We start from the raw sequence: 20,098 nt of genomic DNA on the forward strand, positions 1-20,098 counted from the left end.
AAAAGTTACACAAATGTTAAATAATATATGAAGTTATTAAGTTATGACAGTGCATCAGACTGGTGCTGCACTAATAACATGTCACTCACGGTGCAGGTCGCCGTGGGTGACCATGAACTCCAGCATCTTGTTCATTGCACCCATGAAAAAGATAATCCTCAGCTGGGACATCCCCATGGTGACCAGACTCCACAGGAAGATGGGGGAGAAGACTGACCGGCGGAATGGAATGGAATCTTGGTAAGAAAGAAAAAGAGAGAGAGAGAGAGAGAGAGAGAGAGAGAGAGAGAGAGAGAGAGAGAGAGAGAGAGAGAGAGAGAGAGAGAGAGAGAGAGAGAGAGAGAGAGAGAGAGATATGGATGGAGGTAAGTTAGCAGGGTTTATCTTTTTGTCACGAATAAAGCATTTGACAGGCGCTTTCCTCCAAAAAATACTGAATTCAAATTCAAACAATTACACAAGTCCATATTTGTAGCATCTGAGGCACAAATAACAGTCGCAGTCTGGTAGTATCTGTATCTAACCATCTAACCATAGAAGGCTGCTGTGCAGATACCACTCAACATTCAAGGGGCTATGTGCAATATTTTGGCCTTCCAGAAGCATGAAGCATAGTAGACTAGCAATTATCAGTTTGAGTCAAAGATAGTAGGTACTGACTGAAAGGCAGTAAACTCACAGATGCCTCACTCTCCAGATTTGTAAGTTCAAAAAGTCATTTTTGTTGTTGTTTGACGCCGCCGGTCCCTTAAAACTTGGGAGTCCTTTTCAAACTATGCGCTGATCACAGCCAATGATAACTACTTCAGCACATTCCCAAAGCAATAGATGTCCACAACATGTGTATCTGCCACCTTTCTATACAGAGTTTATGTCTAACTTGCTATGACTTGCTGTTGTTAATCAGGCAGCTGAACAACAGAGGTTAGGGTGCACGGAAAAATGCACATAGCACCACCAATGTTTTATAAAACTAACTTTAAAGCAGAGGTTTAAAGACAGATGACCTCTTCAGTATATTAGCGCAAACAATCGTCAACAAAGACCATGAGAGGTGTCATTCTGCTTGGTAAAATACTTGCGACTAACGCTGAATATCTGCTCTGAGCTACAAGCGAACCCTGAGCGAACCTGACGGCACGATTCACGCTCCAGACACGTTAATGTGTGTGTATGTATTGACTCACTGGGAGCGGCCTCTGACCCGTTGGGGATTTTCTCCACCGAGTGTTTGACGTCCCCATTTTTCTGGCTCGGCATGTTTTCTGCCCCTTTCTGGTCTTCTGAGGGCAGGTCTTGCAGAGTCATGATCTTACTGTTAAAGACACACATACACACACACACACACACACACACACACACACACACACACACACACACACACACACACACACACACATTGCATCGTTAGCAGTGATTCCTCGGTGAGCGTCACTTTTCAGACCTTTGTATGACAAGGTTGAGATAATGTTAAAGCGCTGATGGTTGTAGTCACCTGTAGTCAACCTCATCAGGTGTGGGGAAGCCCTCTACTGGCCAGTTGATGAAACAGTTGAAGAAGACAAACGCTGCGAGGCCTGCCCACATCCACATGATCACCTGAAAGGACACGCCTGCCTCGTAGATCAACTGTGAATGAGGGGGGAGGGGCAAGAGAGTCAGTTTTGGAGGCCAGATGCTTTGAGATTTTCAGCATGTTCTCCAAAAGACAACATATGATTTAAAAATGTCTTTCAACTTGGGCTGAGCCTTAATTCAATATTATTATTTGTCGTGTTTCAATGGCATTCCATCGAGATAACATTTGGACACGGTCATATTGTGATACACAATTTTGTTGTCTAGATTAATGATAGTATAAAAGTGTAACGACCACCGATGTGTAGACTCGCTAGCCCTTGGCCAACGGGTTGGACCCTTTAGTTGACTGGTTAGCGAAGTCACCCATGGTGCGGGGAACCCAGGTTCGATTCCCGGCTGCCCCCTGAATTCTCACTACATTGGCGGCAGCGGTGGGATGCATATGCGCTCAGAGATGTGAGGGAGCTGGTATGATGAAGCGCAGGGACACGCTTCGCAAAGGATGTAGCGAGAATTCAGGGGGGCAGCCGGGAACTGAACCTGGGTTCCCCACACCACAGGTGACTGCGCTAACCAGCCAACTAAAGGGTCCGACCTGTTAGCCAAGGGCTAGTGAGTCTACTCATCCGTGGTCGTTATACTGTTACAATAACGAGAATCTGTTACCTAAAATGTCTCATGGAAAAAAAAAACCTGGATTATTTGAGGTAGTATTATTTGAAGACTAGTTTCGATTTGATACTGTACTTTACATTACAAAACAGTTCAAAGTGGTATTTTTGCATATGTAAGCTCAAATTGTGATATATATTGATATCGTGTAAAATTCCATACAATTATTGAGGTAATGATAATTTACATATTGCCCAGCACTACCTTCACTGTAAAATATGCACTTAGCTGCCATTCAACCTTCACAGACCTAAACACAGGACCACACAAGAGCCATACACCCTTTTAGTCTACTGATGCTCCGTTGTCCAGCAGTTCAGCTGTGTTAAAAGCATCGAGGTCATTTTCCACCTAAAATGTGACTTGACGCGCCCCGGTCTCGTCAGATCCGACTAAGGCCGGAATTGATGAAGCAGCAATCATTGGCAATGCTGTCTTCGGGAGGGCGGCGGAGTCGGCTTGTGTTCGTCACGTGAATGCGTCTCTGTGTGTGTCGGAAAAAACAGTGGTTCGGCCTGGAGTCGCCTTGTCACGAAAGTGGGGAGGCGGTCTCCTTCGAAACTGCCGGGCGGAGAGATGCAGTTGGCGAACGCATGCAGTATGAGGGTGGGTGTTTGAATTAAAATAGGGATCGATTGGCCACTAAATTGGGAGAAAAAAGGGAAAAATCAGAAATTAAAAAAAAAAAGTGACTTGTGTCTTTCTGATCATGAGACCTCAACGTACATATTGGCCATGTTGTTTATCCTGTGGCCTTAGGTCGGGCTAACGGGAGCAGTGTAGACAGCGTAAGTCCTGCCGCCTTGGCCCGATGGTGTGACCAGTGTGGGATACTTTAGCCGGCAGCCATTCCAACATGTACCCTGGCTCTGCCAAATGATGGACGCTAAGAAGATATGGGCTTAGCTAGTACTTGGATGGGAGGCCTCCCGGGAAACTGAGTTGCTGCCGGAAGTGGTGTTGGTGGGCTAGTAGGGGACAGTCTTCCCTCTGGTCCTAATAAAAACAACAAATATATCAAATCCCCCAATGCCCCAGGGCAGTGATGGGGACATTGTGCTGTAGGAGATGTCGTCCTTTGGATGAGACGTTAAACTGACTCACTGTGGTCATTAAAGATCCCATGGCACATGTCGCAAATAGTAGGGGGTTCCCCAGTGTCCTGGCAAAATTCTCAAATTCTCAACCTGGCTCTGTCCATCTGTCCACCTAATCACCCCCCTTTGTAATTGGCTCAATGATTCCTCCCTCTCCACCTCAAGCTGATGTGTGGTGAGAGTTCTGGCGTGAAATGGCTGCTGTGCACCACCCAGGTGGTGCTACACATTGGTGGTGGTTGAAGTGAGTTACCCACTTCAAATGTGAAGTGCTTTGGATGTCTAGAAAAGCGCTATGTGAATGTTATTATTATTATTACCTTGACTCCGGGGAAGGTGACGGCCGAGGAGGCGTAGGATCCGATCATCAGAGACATGACAGTAGAGCTCAGACTGCCAAACATATTGGGGAGCTGGACGGAAAGAAAAGAAAGAAACAAACATCTTTTCAGTACATTATGAAGGACGAAGTTTGTGACACAGGGGTGAGGTACTCTGTTCAATATTAGGGTGACCGGATGCAAGCAAACAGTCCAAATGCATGACAAACGGCGAGATTTCGAGGGACAACGCGGGAGAGATGTCCGCACTTTATAGGTTATCGACGCAAAAAAAAAGTACACCAACTTTGATAAACTGCAGATCAAGCTTAGCTAGACACATTTATATCCTGGCTTCAGTTACACTCCACTTACCCACTGTTGGCGCAGGGCAATACTATAGGCATGACCAGTGGTAAATAATAAATAAAAGAGGCTTCCGACTGCGAGCCTGGTTGGTGTTTTTTGACTGAAGAGCACATCCATTTACAACCAAACGCCACATTATCAGAACTTGGATATGTCTGAGCAGAGAATTCATACCTGATATTAATCAAAATTGACTGTTTAATTCTGCTTCAAAATGTGGGTGTCATCTTAATATATGGGATATATGGGACAAAGGGTCAAAATGTTGTGCAATACAATGTAGAGTGGGATGCCTGGTCAACCCTGCTCAAAATACTCATTATTGCGACTGTGGTTTACTGGAGGTGTAGTAAGTTAATCTGACCAGCAGAGGGTGCTCAAGTGCTACATCAACACTGAGAAGGACCGATTGAGTTGTGACTAGCGGTCTGCGCAGACCTTTTTTCTTTTTCTTTTTTAAAGAATGCACCCACAAACCATTGTACCAAGCACCCCCCCCCATCACCCAGTAATATGAGTCTGTTCCCAATAGACGGAACATCATCATCTCCAAACATAATCATCATCTCCATCATAGTCTTCCTCAGTCTCCATGTTATATTAAACAGTCATGCTGCGCTACGGCGTGCAGTGACGTCACATTATCGAGCCCACACCATGGTATTCCAATATGCCCCGGCCTGCAACCTTAGTGGAAAGCAAAAAGAAAAAAGAAAAACAGGAAAAATACCACCAACATCTGTTGCAGGTCTGCAGGCCGCTCCGGCCCACGAGGACCTCTAGTCAGGACATTTCCCCCGCAGACAAGAATTTCTCTAACTCTCTCTGTCTGGGTCCCAAAACAAGTAAATCTATTAATCGTTTCTTTTTTCTTTTTTTTTTTTTACATTTAAATGAAGTTTAATTAAATCAAATCTCGCCGTGTGATCCAGACTCCTGAAAAAGCTTAGCTTCCTTATCATAGGGGCGTTTGTAAGGAGCAAGACCGTGACCCATTTTGGAATGAATTGTGGTCTAAGCTATGCTAAGACATACATCTGGGGTCTCGGGGGTGGGCTGCAAGTTTGACTAATTCCTAAGAGTTAGGATTAATGGTGGGGAAGTTGGTCCGGAGGGAAGCACTCGAGAGTAACTCCACCATGCTTGGTAGACTCAGCCCGGGGGCACGCATGACAAACGTCAAAGGGAACAGGGCGGTGGGCACCAGGCACAAAGGACATCGTACATTAGGTTGGCCTATTTACAATAGTAAGGAGCTTAACTAATATAACAACGACCTATTATGCTGGCAGCACACCCGGTGTCCTTTGATTAGAGATTTAAATGGGTCAATCACGATTACAAAATCACATGGCTGGGATTTGAGGTGCGCTGCCTGGCGGGCCGAGTATTCTCTCTCGACATCTCACACGCGGTTTTCCAGACTTCTGCCATCCTCACCGAAGGGCAGGGATTTGAAGTGTCACGTCTTTGCCCGATTCTTTGCACCCACCTTCTGTGGCCTTAAACCAATGGATGACGTCGGATAAGCAGCAGGCATGAGGGGAACCGGGGGACAGTATTCGGGACAGCGTACTTTTACATACGATCGTGTTATGCTCTTATCTCGTGAATTGGATGGAACGGCGTTTTCTTTAACTTCTGCATGCTGGTGGTGAGGGCAGGGTAAATAGTGTGTGTGTAGGCATCCGGGTAGCGTGGTGGTCTACTCCGTTGCATGCCAACACGGGGATCACCGGTTCGAATCCCCGTGTTACCTCTGCCTTGGTTGGGTGTCCCTACAGACACAATTGGTCGTGTCTGTGGGTGGGAAGCCAGATTGCGGGTACGTGTCCTGGTTACTGCACTAGCGCCTCCTCTAGTCGGTCGGGGGCGCCTGTTTAGGGGGCAGGGGGAATAGTGTGATCCTCCCACGCACTACGTCCCGCTGGCAAAACTCCTCACTTGTCAGGTGAAAAGAAGCAGCTGGCGACTCCACATGTATGGGAGGAGGCATGTGGTAGTCTGCAGCCCTCCCTGGATCAGCAGAGGGGGTGGAGCAGCGACCGGCATGGCTCGGAAGAGTGGGGTAATTGGCCGGATACATCCATCCATTACCCAAGCCGCTTATCCTGCTCTCAGGGTCACGGGGGTGCTGGAGCCTATCCCAGCAGTCATTGGGCGGCAGGTGGGGAGACACCCTGGGCAGGCCGCCAGGCCATCACAGGGCCGACACATTCACACCTAGGAACAATTTAGTACGGCTGATTCACCTGACCTACATGTCTTTGGACTGTGGGAGGAAACCGGAGCACCCGGTAGAAACCCACGCAGACACGGGGAGAACATGCAAACTCCACACAGAGGACGACCCGGGACGACCCCCAAGGTTAGACTACCCCAGGGCTCGAACCCAGGACCTTCTTGCTGTGAGGCGACCGCGCTAACCACTGCGCCGCCCTGGCTGGATACAACTGGGGAGAAAAAGGGGGGAAATTAAAAAAAAGAAAAAAAATAGTGTGTGTGTGTGTTTCAGTATGTTTGTGGGGCAACAGCCACTAAAATGAAGACGTTTCTGGGTTCCTTGTTAACATGTACGCTGGCAGTTGACTTCACAGCAGTCTGTTTCTAATATCCTTCCATCATGTAAATGCTTTCCATCGACATGGCGTCGAGCTGAAGCACTGTCACGTGGGGGAGTCTCAGCGTTTCGTTCCAGCTCTCTGCAACAGAGGCCCTCAGCAGATGTTGGTGAGCCTGAAATGACGAATAACACCCGAGGGTGTTTCCAGGAACCCCATTACACCATACAGGCATTCCTGGCGCGGCGTCGGCCTCTCTTGTGGACGGAAACCTGAGCTCTAACGGCAGGACGGGAGTTTGTGTACCGCTCAACAGCATTTGTGTTGTCCTGCAGCCGTGTGCATGGCGGCTATCGGCTCGCCCAGCGCAGCACATCTTATTGCACACAGCTTGTTCCACTTGTCTGGGTTTGTGTTAGTGGCCTTAGTGGACTGTTGTGTCCCATGACAGGCGTGTAGTGACAGAAGTCGACAGGAGATAAACCAAGAGGGCAATAAAACGAATCTTAGATGAGAGCGACAGTCTCAGACACTGATGTAAGGATAAACGTATTCCCTCTGGTTCTTCATTCTTCACGGGGTTTAACACGCGGCTTAGTTCACTGAGGGACACTTAATCCCCGTCCGGAGGAAGTATTTGTATCTGCAATTATACCTTAGCATGCAGTTTTACTGCGAGAGAGGAAAACTGCCCTGGAAACTCCTAATGCCTTGCCTATAAAGATAACAAGGCCAATTATAGAAATTAAAAGAAGCGTTGTTGCAAAACCCGAGAAGAAAGTTCAGACTTGTACGCCACAAATGAAATTCACAACACACCAGCTTGTGTTGATATTGCAGTAATTGACACCGTGTCATCTTTTAACCCACTTTACAAGCTCTCTTTTCGATTATCCCATGTCAAGTGTAATTATTTTTGCGTAGTGGCTTTCTACCATGCGTTGTATATCGCACACCACCTTTTTCCAAGTCTTTTACACTAAATGATTTCCAGCCATGAAATTTATAATCAGACAAAATGTGTGCTAAAACACTGTGGGATGAGTTATGGTGCCTAACATCTTGTTTTTGTGACCTTCGGAATGTGAGTATTTCTGTGTGTGTGTGTGTGTGTGTGTGTGTGTGTGTGTGTGTGTGTGTGTGTGTGTCGGTGGGCGGGTGTGCGTGTGTGACTGCTGTGGGTCCATACTTTGCCAGCAAGGTGCTGCAGCTAGTGGCGGATGCTGGGCAAGGGGTGCACGTGCAGGGGGTTAACGTGTGGTCACTCTGGAGGCGTCGACGGCTGACACGGCGGCGAAGGATAGCGGGTAAATACGGCGGGGAGGAGGGGGAGGGGGGAGGGTTTGCCACCTTAGCCGGAGGAAAAACAGCCAGAGAATACGGGTCCCCATTCAGGATTTCTGAGAATTGGAATATTTCACGACCTCGTATTGACTCTGGCATCTACAGTCGGGATTTTCCTGACTGCGGAGGTTTCTGGAATGTTAGCGAGAGGACCGTCTGGGCACACAGAGGGCGTTTTTGTCTCTTAGTACCGTTAAAGCAAAGCTCGTCCACCCGTGTGAGATGTCAGCCGCTCGACGCCTGCTTGTTCAAGTGGAGGGCCAGACGGCAGCGATGCGCCTGTACATCCGTGTGTGTGCGATAACGTGATTTGTATGTGGGAGGGGAGAAAGGACTGCGCGAGGGGAACCGAGGTCGCTCTGGTACAAGTCAGTGTGTGTGCAATGTGCGTGTGTGTGCAGTGTGCATGTCAGTGAATATGTAAACGTTAACAGTGGATGTGATTCTCAACTCTGTATTCTGGCAGTTCTAATAAATCATATTATCCACACATGACCTTCCTGCACATGTCCAGCATGTCAGCCCTGCCAGAGAATGGCTAACACACACACACACACACACACACACACACACACACACACACACACACACACACGTGACGCTGGGAAGGGGGTCATCTCGTTTTGACAAAGTCACCCAACAGGGGCAGTTAGTTCTACATGTCTATACTTGCTCTCTGTGTCTCTCGATACTCAAAGCAAGTTCACCGTCCGAGGAATCCCAGCAAACACGAGTGTGACGAGCGTGGAAAACCTGACACGATGCTAACTGTGTGAATGGGAATTACTGTGGGGTACAAGAAGTCTGTTGGGTGGGTGGGTGGGTGGGGGGGGGGTGGAGAAGGAGAAAGAAATTCAGGGGGAGAGAAAATAAAGAGAACAAGATGAAAGAGAGTGCTGAAGAAAGTTCCATCTGTGGGTTCAACTAACACGTCTCTGAGCCCCAGCTGCAGAGCTGTGCTAGCAGCTGGAAACACTAAACCACAGCTGCTAGTAACGGCTCCTACTCCACTTCACCTCTCTATAGCATGCCCACCCCCCTTTTTTTCTCAGCCCAGTCTATTTTATAGTTGTTTGATATTGGAATGTAACACCTAACCCTGGTTAGTGCAATCCTAAAGAAGTGCTTTGATCCGTTTTCGGCTTCTATTGAGAAACCCTACACCCAGCAGCTCTTGGCCTTCGCTTCAAATTTCCTCAACGGAAGGTGTCAAACCACAATGTGCAACTCTAGGTTTCGATGTGTGTTTGTGTTTTTGGCCCAAGCTTACCGGTATCTTACAGCTAGCTTCATTCACTAATCTCCATATTAAGCTCACCCACGGTTTGGCCTTCTCGGCCTGACTTCTTGGCAACAGCTCTTTTTTTCCATCAAAAAGCAGCCATAAACTTGAGTTTGGATTCAATCGCAGTATGTCTCTCTGAGTCATTCACCAGAGTTGGCATTTGTTCAGCAGAGAGCTGATCTGGCGTCAGTTTGACCTTGCAGCAGTTAAGGGAAGGTGGTCAGGGCATCCGGGTAGCGTAGCGGTCTATTACGCTGCCTACCAAGATGGGGATTGTTGCTTCCAATCCCTGTGTTACCTCCGGCTTGGTCGGGCATCCCTACAGACACAATTGGCCGTGTCTGCGGGTGGGAAGCCGGATGTGGGTATGTGTCCTGGTCGCTGCGCTAGCGCCTCCTCTGATCGGTCAGGGCGCCTGTTCGGGGAGGGGGGGACTGGGGGGAATAGCGTGATCCTCCCATGTGCTACATCCCCCTGGTGAAACCCCTCACTGTCAGGTGAAAAGAAGCGGCTGGCGACTCCACATGCACTGGAGGAGGAGTCTGCAGCCCTCCTGGGATTGGCAGAAGGGGGTGGAGCAGCAACTGGGACGGCTCGGAAGAGTGGGGTAACTGGCCAAAATTCGATTGGGGAGAAAACGGGGGGGGGAAAATAGATAAGGTGGTCAATGATTCTGAGTCAGTGCCTTGACTCTTGGAGGATTTCTGCACTCACCGTTGATGCATGTGAGGACAGAAAGCAGGAAGTACCAACCCTACAATCGTCCAAAGAGGAAGGCGCTTGTACACAGCCAGTACCATAGACGGTCAACACATCTGCATCTGTGACACCAAATTAGAGGACTTTAACATTCCCACTGTATCATCAGCATCAGCGTCATCGCGAGGGAGAAACCTGATGTTGACCGACTCAAAAATCATTAAAATCACAACACTGCTTGCACAGCTGACAGCACTACAGAACCAATGTTGGGGGAACACACAAAAAAGACACTTCTAATGAGGCTGCAGCACCAAAACACCAGTGAATGACCTCTAAGCTAGACAACAGCATCCCAGCATACACCTGGAGGTCACACACACTCGTGTCACAGATGTTTGATAAACACGTAGACAAGAGAGACAAGAGGTCATCGGCTGACCGCTGTAGAGTTGGGTTTAATCCAACACTGATGAGAATGCTGGAAAGTGTGCTCCCCCCCTATCCCCCCCATCCCTGATGCTAGTCTGTCTCTCCTGCCCTTTCTGGCTGAATCAATAGCTGGATCCCCGGCTCACTCGACTCCGCTCATTTAAACAAAAACAAACAAAATGCCAGAGACACAACAAGATGTTACCGTCAACATCTTTTAACCTTTCAACAGCTGGTCACTGATCAGCTCGACTGCAGCAGCTGGCAGTGGAGTGCCTTGCTCAATAACACCTCAACAGTAGCTGCAAAGTATGGCTAAGCATTATCATTTCTATAGCTATCTCTCAATGGTATTGTGTTGGGATGAAATTCGGATATCGTAATATCACCACACAGTTCTGCTGCCAAAATTAGGGATAGGAAGAATGTGTTACCCCGAGTTTCTCACAAAATGGGGTCTGAAATATTTGTTATTGAGTGTTAGTTGAAAACCAGTTTTGCTTTGATACCATACATTACTACACATTTCAATGTGACGAGCCTCTGCTGAATTAGCAAATATGGTGCTTTTGCATTTGCAAGCAGTTATCACGAAATATGTCAACATTGTGTAAAAATTCCCCAAAAGCCACAGTAGGACACCTTTCACCTCACTTTTCTAAACTGGCACTGGGTTGGACACACGTGAGCCTCTGGTAAATGGAAAGAGGAATTGGTCCATCTCATAGACCAGTGCCATAACAACTTGTTATAATCCACAGCTAATAGGAAACTAAGCAAAGCCATGGTGGTCTGGTGCATACATGCTTGCGTGTCCTTGTGCTATTATCGGCTCATAACAACACAACAACAACAATATTTTGGAGGCTGCACGAGCACCTACACTCACCGGCCACTTTATTAGGCACACCTGTCCAACTGCTCGTTAACGCAAATTTCTAATCAGACAATCACATGGCAGCAACTCAATGCATTTAGGCATGTAGACATGGTCAAGACGATCTGCTGCAGTTCAAACCGAGCATCAGAATGGGGAAGAAAGGTGATTTAAGTGACTTTGAACGTGGCATGGTTGTTGGTGCCAGACGGGCTGCTCTGAGTATTTCAGAAACTGCTGATCTACTGGGATTTTCACACACAACCATCTCTAGGGTTTACAGAGAATGGTCCGAAAAAGAGAAAATATCCAGTGAGCGGCAGTTCTGTGGGCGAAAATGCCTTGTTGATGCCAGAGGTCAGAGGAGAATGGCCGGACTGGTTCGAGCTGATAGAAAGGCAACAGTAACTCAAATAACCACTCATTACAACCGAGGTATGCAGAAGAGCATCTCTGAATGCACAACACGTCGAACCGTGAGGCAGATGGGTTACAGCAGCAGAAGACCACACCGGGTGCCACTCCTGTCAGCTAAGAACAGAAGCTGAGGCTACAATTCGCACAGGCTCACCAAAATTGGACAATAGAAGATTGGAAAAACGTTGCCTGGTCTGATGAGTCTCGATTTCTGCTGCGACATTCGGATGGTAGGGTCAGAATTTGGCGTCAACAACATGAAAGTATGGATCCATCCTGCCTTGTATCAACGGTTCAGGCTGGTGGTGGTGGTGTAATGGTGTGGGGGATATTTTCTTGGCACACTTTGGGCCCCTTAGTACCAATTGAGCATCGTGTCAACGCCACAGCCTACCTGAGTATTGTTGCTGACCATGTCCATCCCTTTATGACCACAGTGTTCCCATCTTCTGACGGCTACTTCCAGCAGGATAACGCGCCATGTCATAAAGCTCGAATCATCTCAGACTGGTTTCTTGAACATGACAATGAGTTCACTGTACTCAAATGGCCTCCACAGTCACCAGATCTCAATCCAATAGAGCACCTTTGGGATGTGGTGGACCGGGAGATTCGCATCATGGATGTGCAGCCGACAAATCTGCAGCAACTGCGTGATGCTATCATGTCAATATGGACCAAACTCTCTGAGGAATGTTTCCAGTACCTTGTTGAATCTATGCCACGAAGGATTAAGGCAGTTCTGAAGGCAAAAGGGGGTCCAACCCGGTACTAGCAAGGTGTACCTAATAAAGTGGCCAAAGAGTGTATGTGTGTGTGTGTGTATGCCGGATATTAATATCCTGCTTACATGCATCTGGTGAGAAAGAGGACGGTGCATGTGTCAGAGGTATTTATAAGCGTCTTGTCAGGTCAGCCACAGCCTTTCCCTACAAGGATGCAGAACAAGGATGTGGGGAAGTACAGGTTGGTGCGCGCCCACGTGCACAATGGTTTATGCCGGTACACTGTGTACCGGCATAAACCAGAGAGAGAGGAGAGGGGGTGTTTGAGAGGCAGGACACAAACAGGTTCCCATGCCCAGCTATGAACGAGCATTCCGCCCTGCGGGCCCAGTTATGACATATGCATGCACACGCATACAGGCGTACATTGTGTATTTTGCCATTTTCCTGAGCGTGCAGTGAGGAGGGCATGAATTGCGCTTTGTGCTGCAGTTGGATGGGGATACTCTGACATTTTCACTTTTAGTCGGCCTCATTTTCCCACAAGATCACAAAACGCCCAGCGAAGAAAAGTCACTTTAATTGTCTGAAATACCTCTCTATTTGTGAGGAGAGGAGTTACCAGAAGTGTATCGTTCAATGTCTCTAAAATTATAGTTCATCCATCTGTAGTTAGTATTCATCATTGTGCCGAATAAACAGATGTCAAACTTTCCACATGGCAGATGGCAAATTTTGGAACGAATCTCTTCATTTGCTTCATTTGCAATTTTCTCTCCCTTGCACAGCTTTTCAGCTTTTTCGTATTAACCAAAACTGCAGGGTTAGTTCTAAAAGTGCACTTTCACAACTCTTATTATATCATCTTTTTGGATATATATTATATATTCACTCTATTTCATTAAGGTTTAGTTATATATTTCTTTATTTTCTTTATTTTACCTTTGTACTCTCCATTTTCTTCTTTTATCATCACCTTTTTATCTATGCACTTTCATTTAGTGAAAGTAGCATTGTATTGCACTTCAATATATTTTAATTTTTATCTATAAATATGCTATATAGCTAAACTAGCAGAGGTACCTGGCGTTGCCTGGGGAAAATGCTCTCACCAAAAAACCAACACGATCTGATTTTTACAATATAATCGATGATGAAATATAGGATAATTTATGATATGATACATGTGATAAACGAATGTCGATTAAATGAATCTTATTAACGAAAATGATCAAATGTCATAATTTTCAATCCATTCATCAAGCTTTTTTGCCAACGTGTGTATTAATCGCTCAGTGCTCAAGTGCCTCAGGGTAAACCACGTTGCGTGCCTTCAGGCTAGCATTGACAATGTTAGGTGTAGTGCCTCCCTTGACCACTGGAAGGAGCATCATTGGAATGCCTCTTTTGCAAATAAATCAAATTTTTTACTTGGTTTTTGAAATATTTTGTGAACTGTGCAATCCTTAGAAAGTGCTGATTATAAAGATACCTTTCGTTTTGTTCTACAATGAGTATTTCTGGAGTTTTAAGTGAACATACAGACATACACTCTTGCTTTATATATATATAGATTTGATTTTGATGACCATCATATTATTGTGTTCGGTACCCTAACCCACAAACAGTCTGCACAGAGACACAGAGGGCTGCCTCCCCATGTCGTTCTACAAAGCCGGGGTCGTGCAGGGCTCAAATGTTACATAATCAATTTTGACCTTCAGTATCTCCACATCTGTTCCATGTCCACGTTCCTATGTAAGCAAAACCATTCGCACACAGTTGTACATACAATCATGCAACAAGTCCCACAGAGTTGAATGGCTTTTTGGGTTTTGTGCCTGCTGTGTAGAACAAAGCAATACTGGATGAAACACAAGAAACAGCTGGGGGGGGGGTGATGATGATGATGATGAGATGGAGGAGGAGGAGGAGGAGGAGCAGACATGTGGAAGGGTGATGGAATGAACATGGAACAGAGAAGGAAGGAGAGCGAGAAGGAAGAGGGTGGGGTTTAGATAGAGGTGAGAAGAAGGAGATTTGGAGAGGGTGTGTGGCCAGCCAGGGGGCATTATTGGAGGAAACACAAGGAGACGTGGGGGGGGGGGCGTTCCTTTGGAAGACAATCACATGCCAGTCAGATGAAACATTCTGACACAGAAAGGGCACATACCTTGACAACACAAAGTAGACTCCCATCGCACCAGCAAGGACGCAAGGGGCATGTGGCAATACCAAAACACACTTGTGTCAGCTGACATGTCACACACAAATACGTGCCTGATGTAAATGCACATACACACAACACACAATGTTTACACAGCCGACACAAATAGAGTCAGCATTAGGCCATGACCACAAAACTGAATTCAGTTGCTGCAAAGCAATTCTGCACGTGGTGTTTTCCATGTTCTGGTTTTGGGTTTGAACCCATAAAATCAGCAGTCACATTCAACTGGATGCCAAAACATGTCCACCGACACTGTCTCCCAAGGAAAGAATTTGAATTTCCATCCAATATCCATTAACCAAGTCGCTTATCCTAATTTGGGTCGCAGTATGCCAGAGCCTATCCCAGCAGTCATTGGGCAGCAGGCGGGGAGACACCATGAACAGGCCGCCAGACCATAACAGGGCCGAAACACACACACACACACACATTCACACCTTGGGACAATTTAGTATGGCTGATTCACCTGACCTACACGTCTTTGGATTGTGGGAGGAAACTGGAGCACCTGGAGGAAACCCACGCAGACACGGGGAGAACATGCAAATGCCACACACAGAGGATGACCTGTGATGACCCCCAAAGGTTGAACAACCCCGGGGTTCGAACCCAGGACCTTCATACTGTGAGGCGATTGCGCTAACCGCTGAGCCACCGTGCTGCCTAATCTGAACTTCATAGGGAGCATATTGAGAATCCTAACAGAACAAAGCAGTCAATCACGTATTTAAAATACCGGCTATGTTTTCCCCACAGGCGATTCTGTATTTGTGTAGAATCCTGTGTTTTCCCAAGTACCACGGCCTGCTGCTCTCGAACAAACTGTAATGGTACAGCAGCGGTCAGTCAACTTGACTTCTGACAGGCTGTTTTATCTGATCCTTGTCTCCTTTTACTTGCATCTCTCTCTCTTGGTATCTGCCTCTTCCTCTCATTATTTCTACTCTGCCAGATGAGGGTCTCACCGTGAGTGATGTGAAGGTCAGGCAGATTCCCCCGAAGCCGTTGAAGGAGAGAGCCAGGAAGATGAGCGCTGACAGCACTGGAAAGAAGAAGAGGGGTTAGACAGATGTGTTTATAGACGATAGTAAAATTCCTTCTTTTTTTTTTTTTGATTTGCCCCCCATTTTCTCTGAATTGTACTTGGCCAATTACCTCACTCTTCCGAGCCGTCCTGATCTCTGCTCCATCCCCTCTGCCGATCCGGGGAGGGCTGCAGACTACCACATGCCTCCTCCCATACATGTGGAGTCGCCAGCCGCTTCTTTTCACCTGACAGTGAGGAGTTTCACCAGGGGGACATAGCGCGTGGGAGGATCACGCTATTCCCCCCAGTTCCCCCTCCCCCCAAATAGGCGCCCCGACTGACCAGAGGAAGCGTTAGTGCAGCGACCAGGACACATACCCACATCCGGCTTCCCACCCGCAGACACGGCCAATTGCGTCTATAGGGACACCCGACCAAGCCGGAGGTAACACGGGGATTCAAACCGCCGATCCCCGCGTTGGTAGGCAACGGAATAGACCGCCATCCCACCCGGACGTCCAAGGTAGTAAAATTCTGTTGCAACTAGTCAATGCTTATAAGAAGAGAAACACCACGAGGTTCTAAGCTGTTTTACTTTCCGGTGCAGCACCTAGTGAAGAAGTTGATGTTTGGTGTGTACCTACCGCCGGGGTCGTACGCCGACACCGACATCATGATGCAGGAGAGGCCAAAACAAAAGCTGTATTAAACAGAGCCGGACAAAAAAAAAAAGAAGGGTTATTTTAAATTTGCAGCATTCATATCATCTGTTAGGCCCCACATTTCCAATTTAAGTCTTTCTAAAAAGCCCCAAACGGGTCTAATCCGTGTCTGTGACAGATAATCTGGTACGGCAGCTCTAACTGGGCCGCACCACAAACTAATCAGGAGAAAAGTTAGTCGTGTGACAGCCTGTCTGATAAAAACATGGATGTGAAACTGACAGTGAGTATGCTTCAAACAAGCACTTGAACGTTTAACTACATTAAAAAAATGTTCTGATGATTCATCCTCTGCCCCTTTTTCTTCACTTTCATGCCCTCACTCATTCTGTCAAGTTGCGAGTTTCATCTTCGGTCACTATCATAGCTATTACAGTTTATGTGGATTTGTGGGTGTGTGTGTTTGTCTGAATGAGTGATGGTTTTTTTTTTCTTCTTGGTTCTTTGTTCATCCACAAGTCAGTCAGTAGACTCCGGCACCCACTGTGCAGTAAAACCACAAGACACTGACGAATACACTCACACAACCACATCTATTCTCATTCATCCAGCTCGCACAAGTGAAGGAACTACATCTCCACCCACACTGGGAATGCAATCTGTTCACTTATTTTACTCAGTTTTTATCTCAGGAATGTTTTCCTGATTGTAAGTTATGCAATACTCCTTGGCAGTCTGCCTTTCGGCTTTACCATTATTAAAAATGCAGATGAAATGCAAAAATCTTCAAACTACTTCACGTGACACTCAACAAACTTCCACCTCAGAGGAAAAGTGGCATTTAGAAATACGCACATTCTTTATATATTTTGAACATATGTTGTGTTAATCTGTAGATATTTGAGATATTTGTTGCAGTGTCATTCAATTCAGAAGAGAAGTTACCTGCCCACGAGGCGGATAGGGCGTGGTCCATACTTGTCCATCAAGATGCCGAGGGGCAAGGTGGTGGCACTGAGCAAGAAAGAGCCAATGGTGAAGCCGAGATTCAGCATTTCTTCCTGGTCCACACAGGTAAGCCACTCAGCCACCTCCCCCCCAGAGGAGTTGCCTAAGGACACTACTACTGAATCGTTCTCTATGGGGGAGGGGGAGAGAAGGATGTGAAGTGAGGTGAGGTGAGGTGAGGTAGGTGTGTGTAACATAAAAAATAATCTACAAAATCAACAGTTATGATTGTATACATCTGCAGAAACAGGTACAAATAATGCGTTAGCAAAATTGTTGACTAAATGAGATTCAATTTTGCATCAGTCAATTACGCACAATATGTGCCCAATATGACATGCAATAATTGTGCTTTAAATATTTCATTATCTTGCAACAAGACCTCACTCATACCATGCCAAGATCAGGCAGTCAGACGGTCCCAATTTTGCCAGTTTTCCAGTGTGAGTGCACTACATACTCAAAACAGTTTTAAGGTGGCATGGCTCAGGAGGTAGAGTGGGTCGTCTAGTAATCGGAAGGTTGCTGGTTTGATCCCCGGCTCCTCCAGAGAGCGTGTTGAAGTGTCCTTCAGCAAGACACTGAACCCCTAACTTCTCCTGATGAGCAGGTCGGCACCTTGCATGGCAGCCTCCGCCATCAGTGTGTGTGAATGAGTGAATGTGAGGCATACATTGTAAAGCGCTTTGAGTGGTCGGTAGCCTAAAAAAGCCCTGTATAAATGCAGTCCGTTTACCATGTACAGTTACCTTTAGTTTAAAGTACGCATAGGGGACATAGGTTGCATTGGGTTTACCTGAGCAGAGGTGGGAGTAGAAGCCCTGCCTCTTGAGCATGATGAGCAGGGAGCCCCAGCCCAGGAGCACCGCAGAACACAGCAGGTTCTCCAGCACCGCCGTCACCGCCATCCACCAGCGCCTCCTGTAGGCCTGGAGGAGTGAGGGCGCCATCGCTGTTCTTCAGGGCGAGGGTGACGATGAGGAAGAAAAGGTGAAGGAGAAAGGGAGAAGAAAGTGTGGTGGTGGGGGTTGGAATAAAAGTGGGGGAGAAGAATGACATTTATTGACAACATATTAGAGAATTAAATTTTAGTTAAGATGCTGGATGACAACTAGGGCAGGGGACCAGCAGGTACCTCCCAATTTAATAATAAAAACAATATTTCAGTGCTGATTCAATACATATTGCGATTTTGCAAATATCACAATTTCATAAATATTGCGGCTCAATGTTACCATTTTTAAGACTCCATCCCCTCTGAGCAAGTTAAAATGTGGAAAATGCATTATTAAAGGAGGAGAAAGCCACTTTGTTTCGTTAATCTAAAGAAAAACTACAGCAAAGTGCATTTATTGACTGATTGATTGGACCCCCCCCCCCAAAGTACATTTATTTTAAGCCTCATTTGTGACAAAAGCCTAAAAACTTGAGTATTCTTCTCTGAGTACTGTCGATTTAATTTCATGCACTTGCGTACATGAAATGAAAGGAAACATCGTTTTCCCCCAGCCCACAGCAGCGCAACACAAGACAAAAACACATATCCAAACTACAAGAACACATATATACAAACTACAAAAAAACTACAAAAACAAAAATCCAACATATATAAAAAAAAATGTCGCTGTCCAAGAGAGCGAACGCCAGGATGACTGTGGGAACTGCCGGTCTGCATGGGCTAGCAGTTAGCTTAGCCTGCCCCACTTCCGCGTCCTGTCAGGCCGCCCTCGGCGTTTCCTCCACGCGCGCAGCTCGAGAAATGATCACTACATCAAACCTCATCATAACATTTGGTCATTGTACCAAACAAATGTTCAAATTCAAATAAAGTTCAAATTCTAAAAAAGAAAAAAAAGGGGGGGCTGCACTGTGGCCCAGTGGTTAGCACTGTTGCCTCAAAGCAAGAAGGTTCTGGGTTCGAACCCAAGGCAATCCCAGGTGCTTTCTATGTGGAGTTTGCATGTTCTCCCCGTGGCTGCGTGGGTTTCCTCTAGGTGCGCCGGTTTCCTCCCACCATCAAAAAGACATGCATTTTAGGGTTAACACTCCTGCCTGTGCCCCTGAGCAAGGCAATGAAAAGAAGAACTGGAGTTGATCCCTGGGTGCTGCAGCTGCCTGCTGCTCCTATACAATAGCGTGTTTGCAGTCACGTGATTCCGATGACGCGCGAGATTCAGACGGAGGGCAGGAAGTGAAAAGCAGAATGGACGAGATGGAGGGGAAGCGAAGAAAAACAACTTTAGCGTTATAAAGTAAGGAAACAGTTAAGCTACATAAACACAGCTACATAAAATTGCTTTACATTTGACGAAGTGGCCATTTTTTCCTGGCGTTTTCGGCCAATTTCTTGTATTTCCACCCCTTGAGAACAACAGCTTTTGGTTCTCGATAAACACTCCTCGTAGTTTCTCGGTTTGATCGACGTGAGCAACCGCCATTTTGAGAGCTTGTGAACGTGCTTCCTATGTAGAAACATCACTTCCTGCCCTCCACCCACACTTCGCGCGTCATATGCAAACAAGCTATAGGATGGGTTAAACGCAGAGAACAAATTCGTTGTAAGAAACGGCAATGACAAAATAAAGTGGCTTTCTTCTTCTTCTAGAAAACAAAATCCGGATTTTCAAACTTGTTGATGGTTAACTAGCTCCAGGTAAGTAAAATCCAGCTGAATTTTTAACTACTTGTTCTAGTGATGAACTCATGGGGTCTTCTTTGGGATGAGAGGGTCTAAGGACAGTATGTTGTGTTGCTGTTAAGCCCACTGAGGCAAATTTGTAATTTGTGATATT

General features: G+C 46.6%; 1 protein-coding gene across 1 annotated transcript in view; it reads right to left on the minus strand.

Annotated features, from left to right (window-relative positions):
* Positions 1-20,098, minus strand: part of slc43a1a (solute carrier family 43 member 1a) — a 43,426-nt gene that overhangs the window by 4,198 nt on the left and 19,130 nt on the right. The window contains exons 2-9 of the mRNA XM_056273845.1: positions 18,103-18,263; positions 17,244-17,436; positions 16,281-16,336; positions 15,575-15,651; positions 3,671-3,763; positions 1,496-1,629; positions 1,188-1,315; positions 90-236 (exon numbers count right to left, since the gene is read on the minus strand). Coding sequence (XP_056129820.1) covers positions 90-236; positions 1,188-1,315; positions 1,496-1,629; positions 3,671-3,763; positions 15,575-15,651; positions 16,281-16,336; positions 17,244-17,436; positions 18,103-18,256 — 982 coding nt within the window. The 5' untranslated portion in view covers positions 18,257-18,263. The remainder of the gene's footprint in view (positions 1-89; positions 237-1,187; positions 1,316-1,495; positions 1,630-3,670; positions 3,764-15,574; positions 15,652-16,280; positions 16,337-17,243; positions 17,437-18,102; positions 18,264-20,098) is intronic.

The sequence above is a fragment of the Lampris incognitus genome, chromosome 1 (assembly GCF_029633865.1).
Source record: "Lampris incognitus isolate fLamInc1 chromosome 1, fLamInc1.hap2, whole genome shotgun sequence".
NCBI lineage: Eukaryota > Metazoa > Chordata > Actinopteri > Lampriformes > Lampridae > Lampris > Lampris incognitus.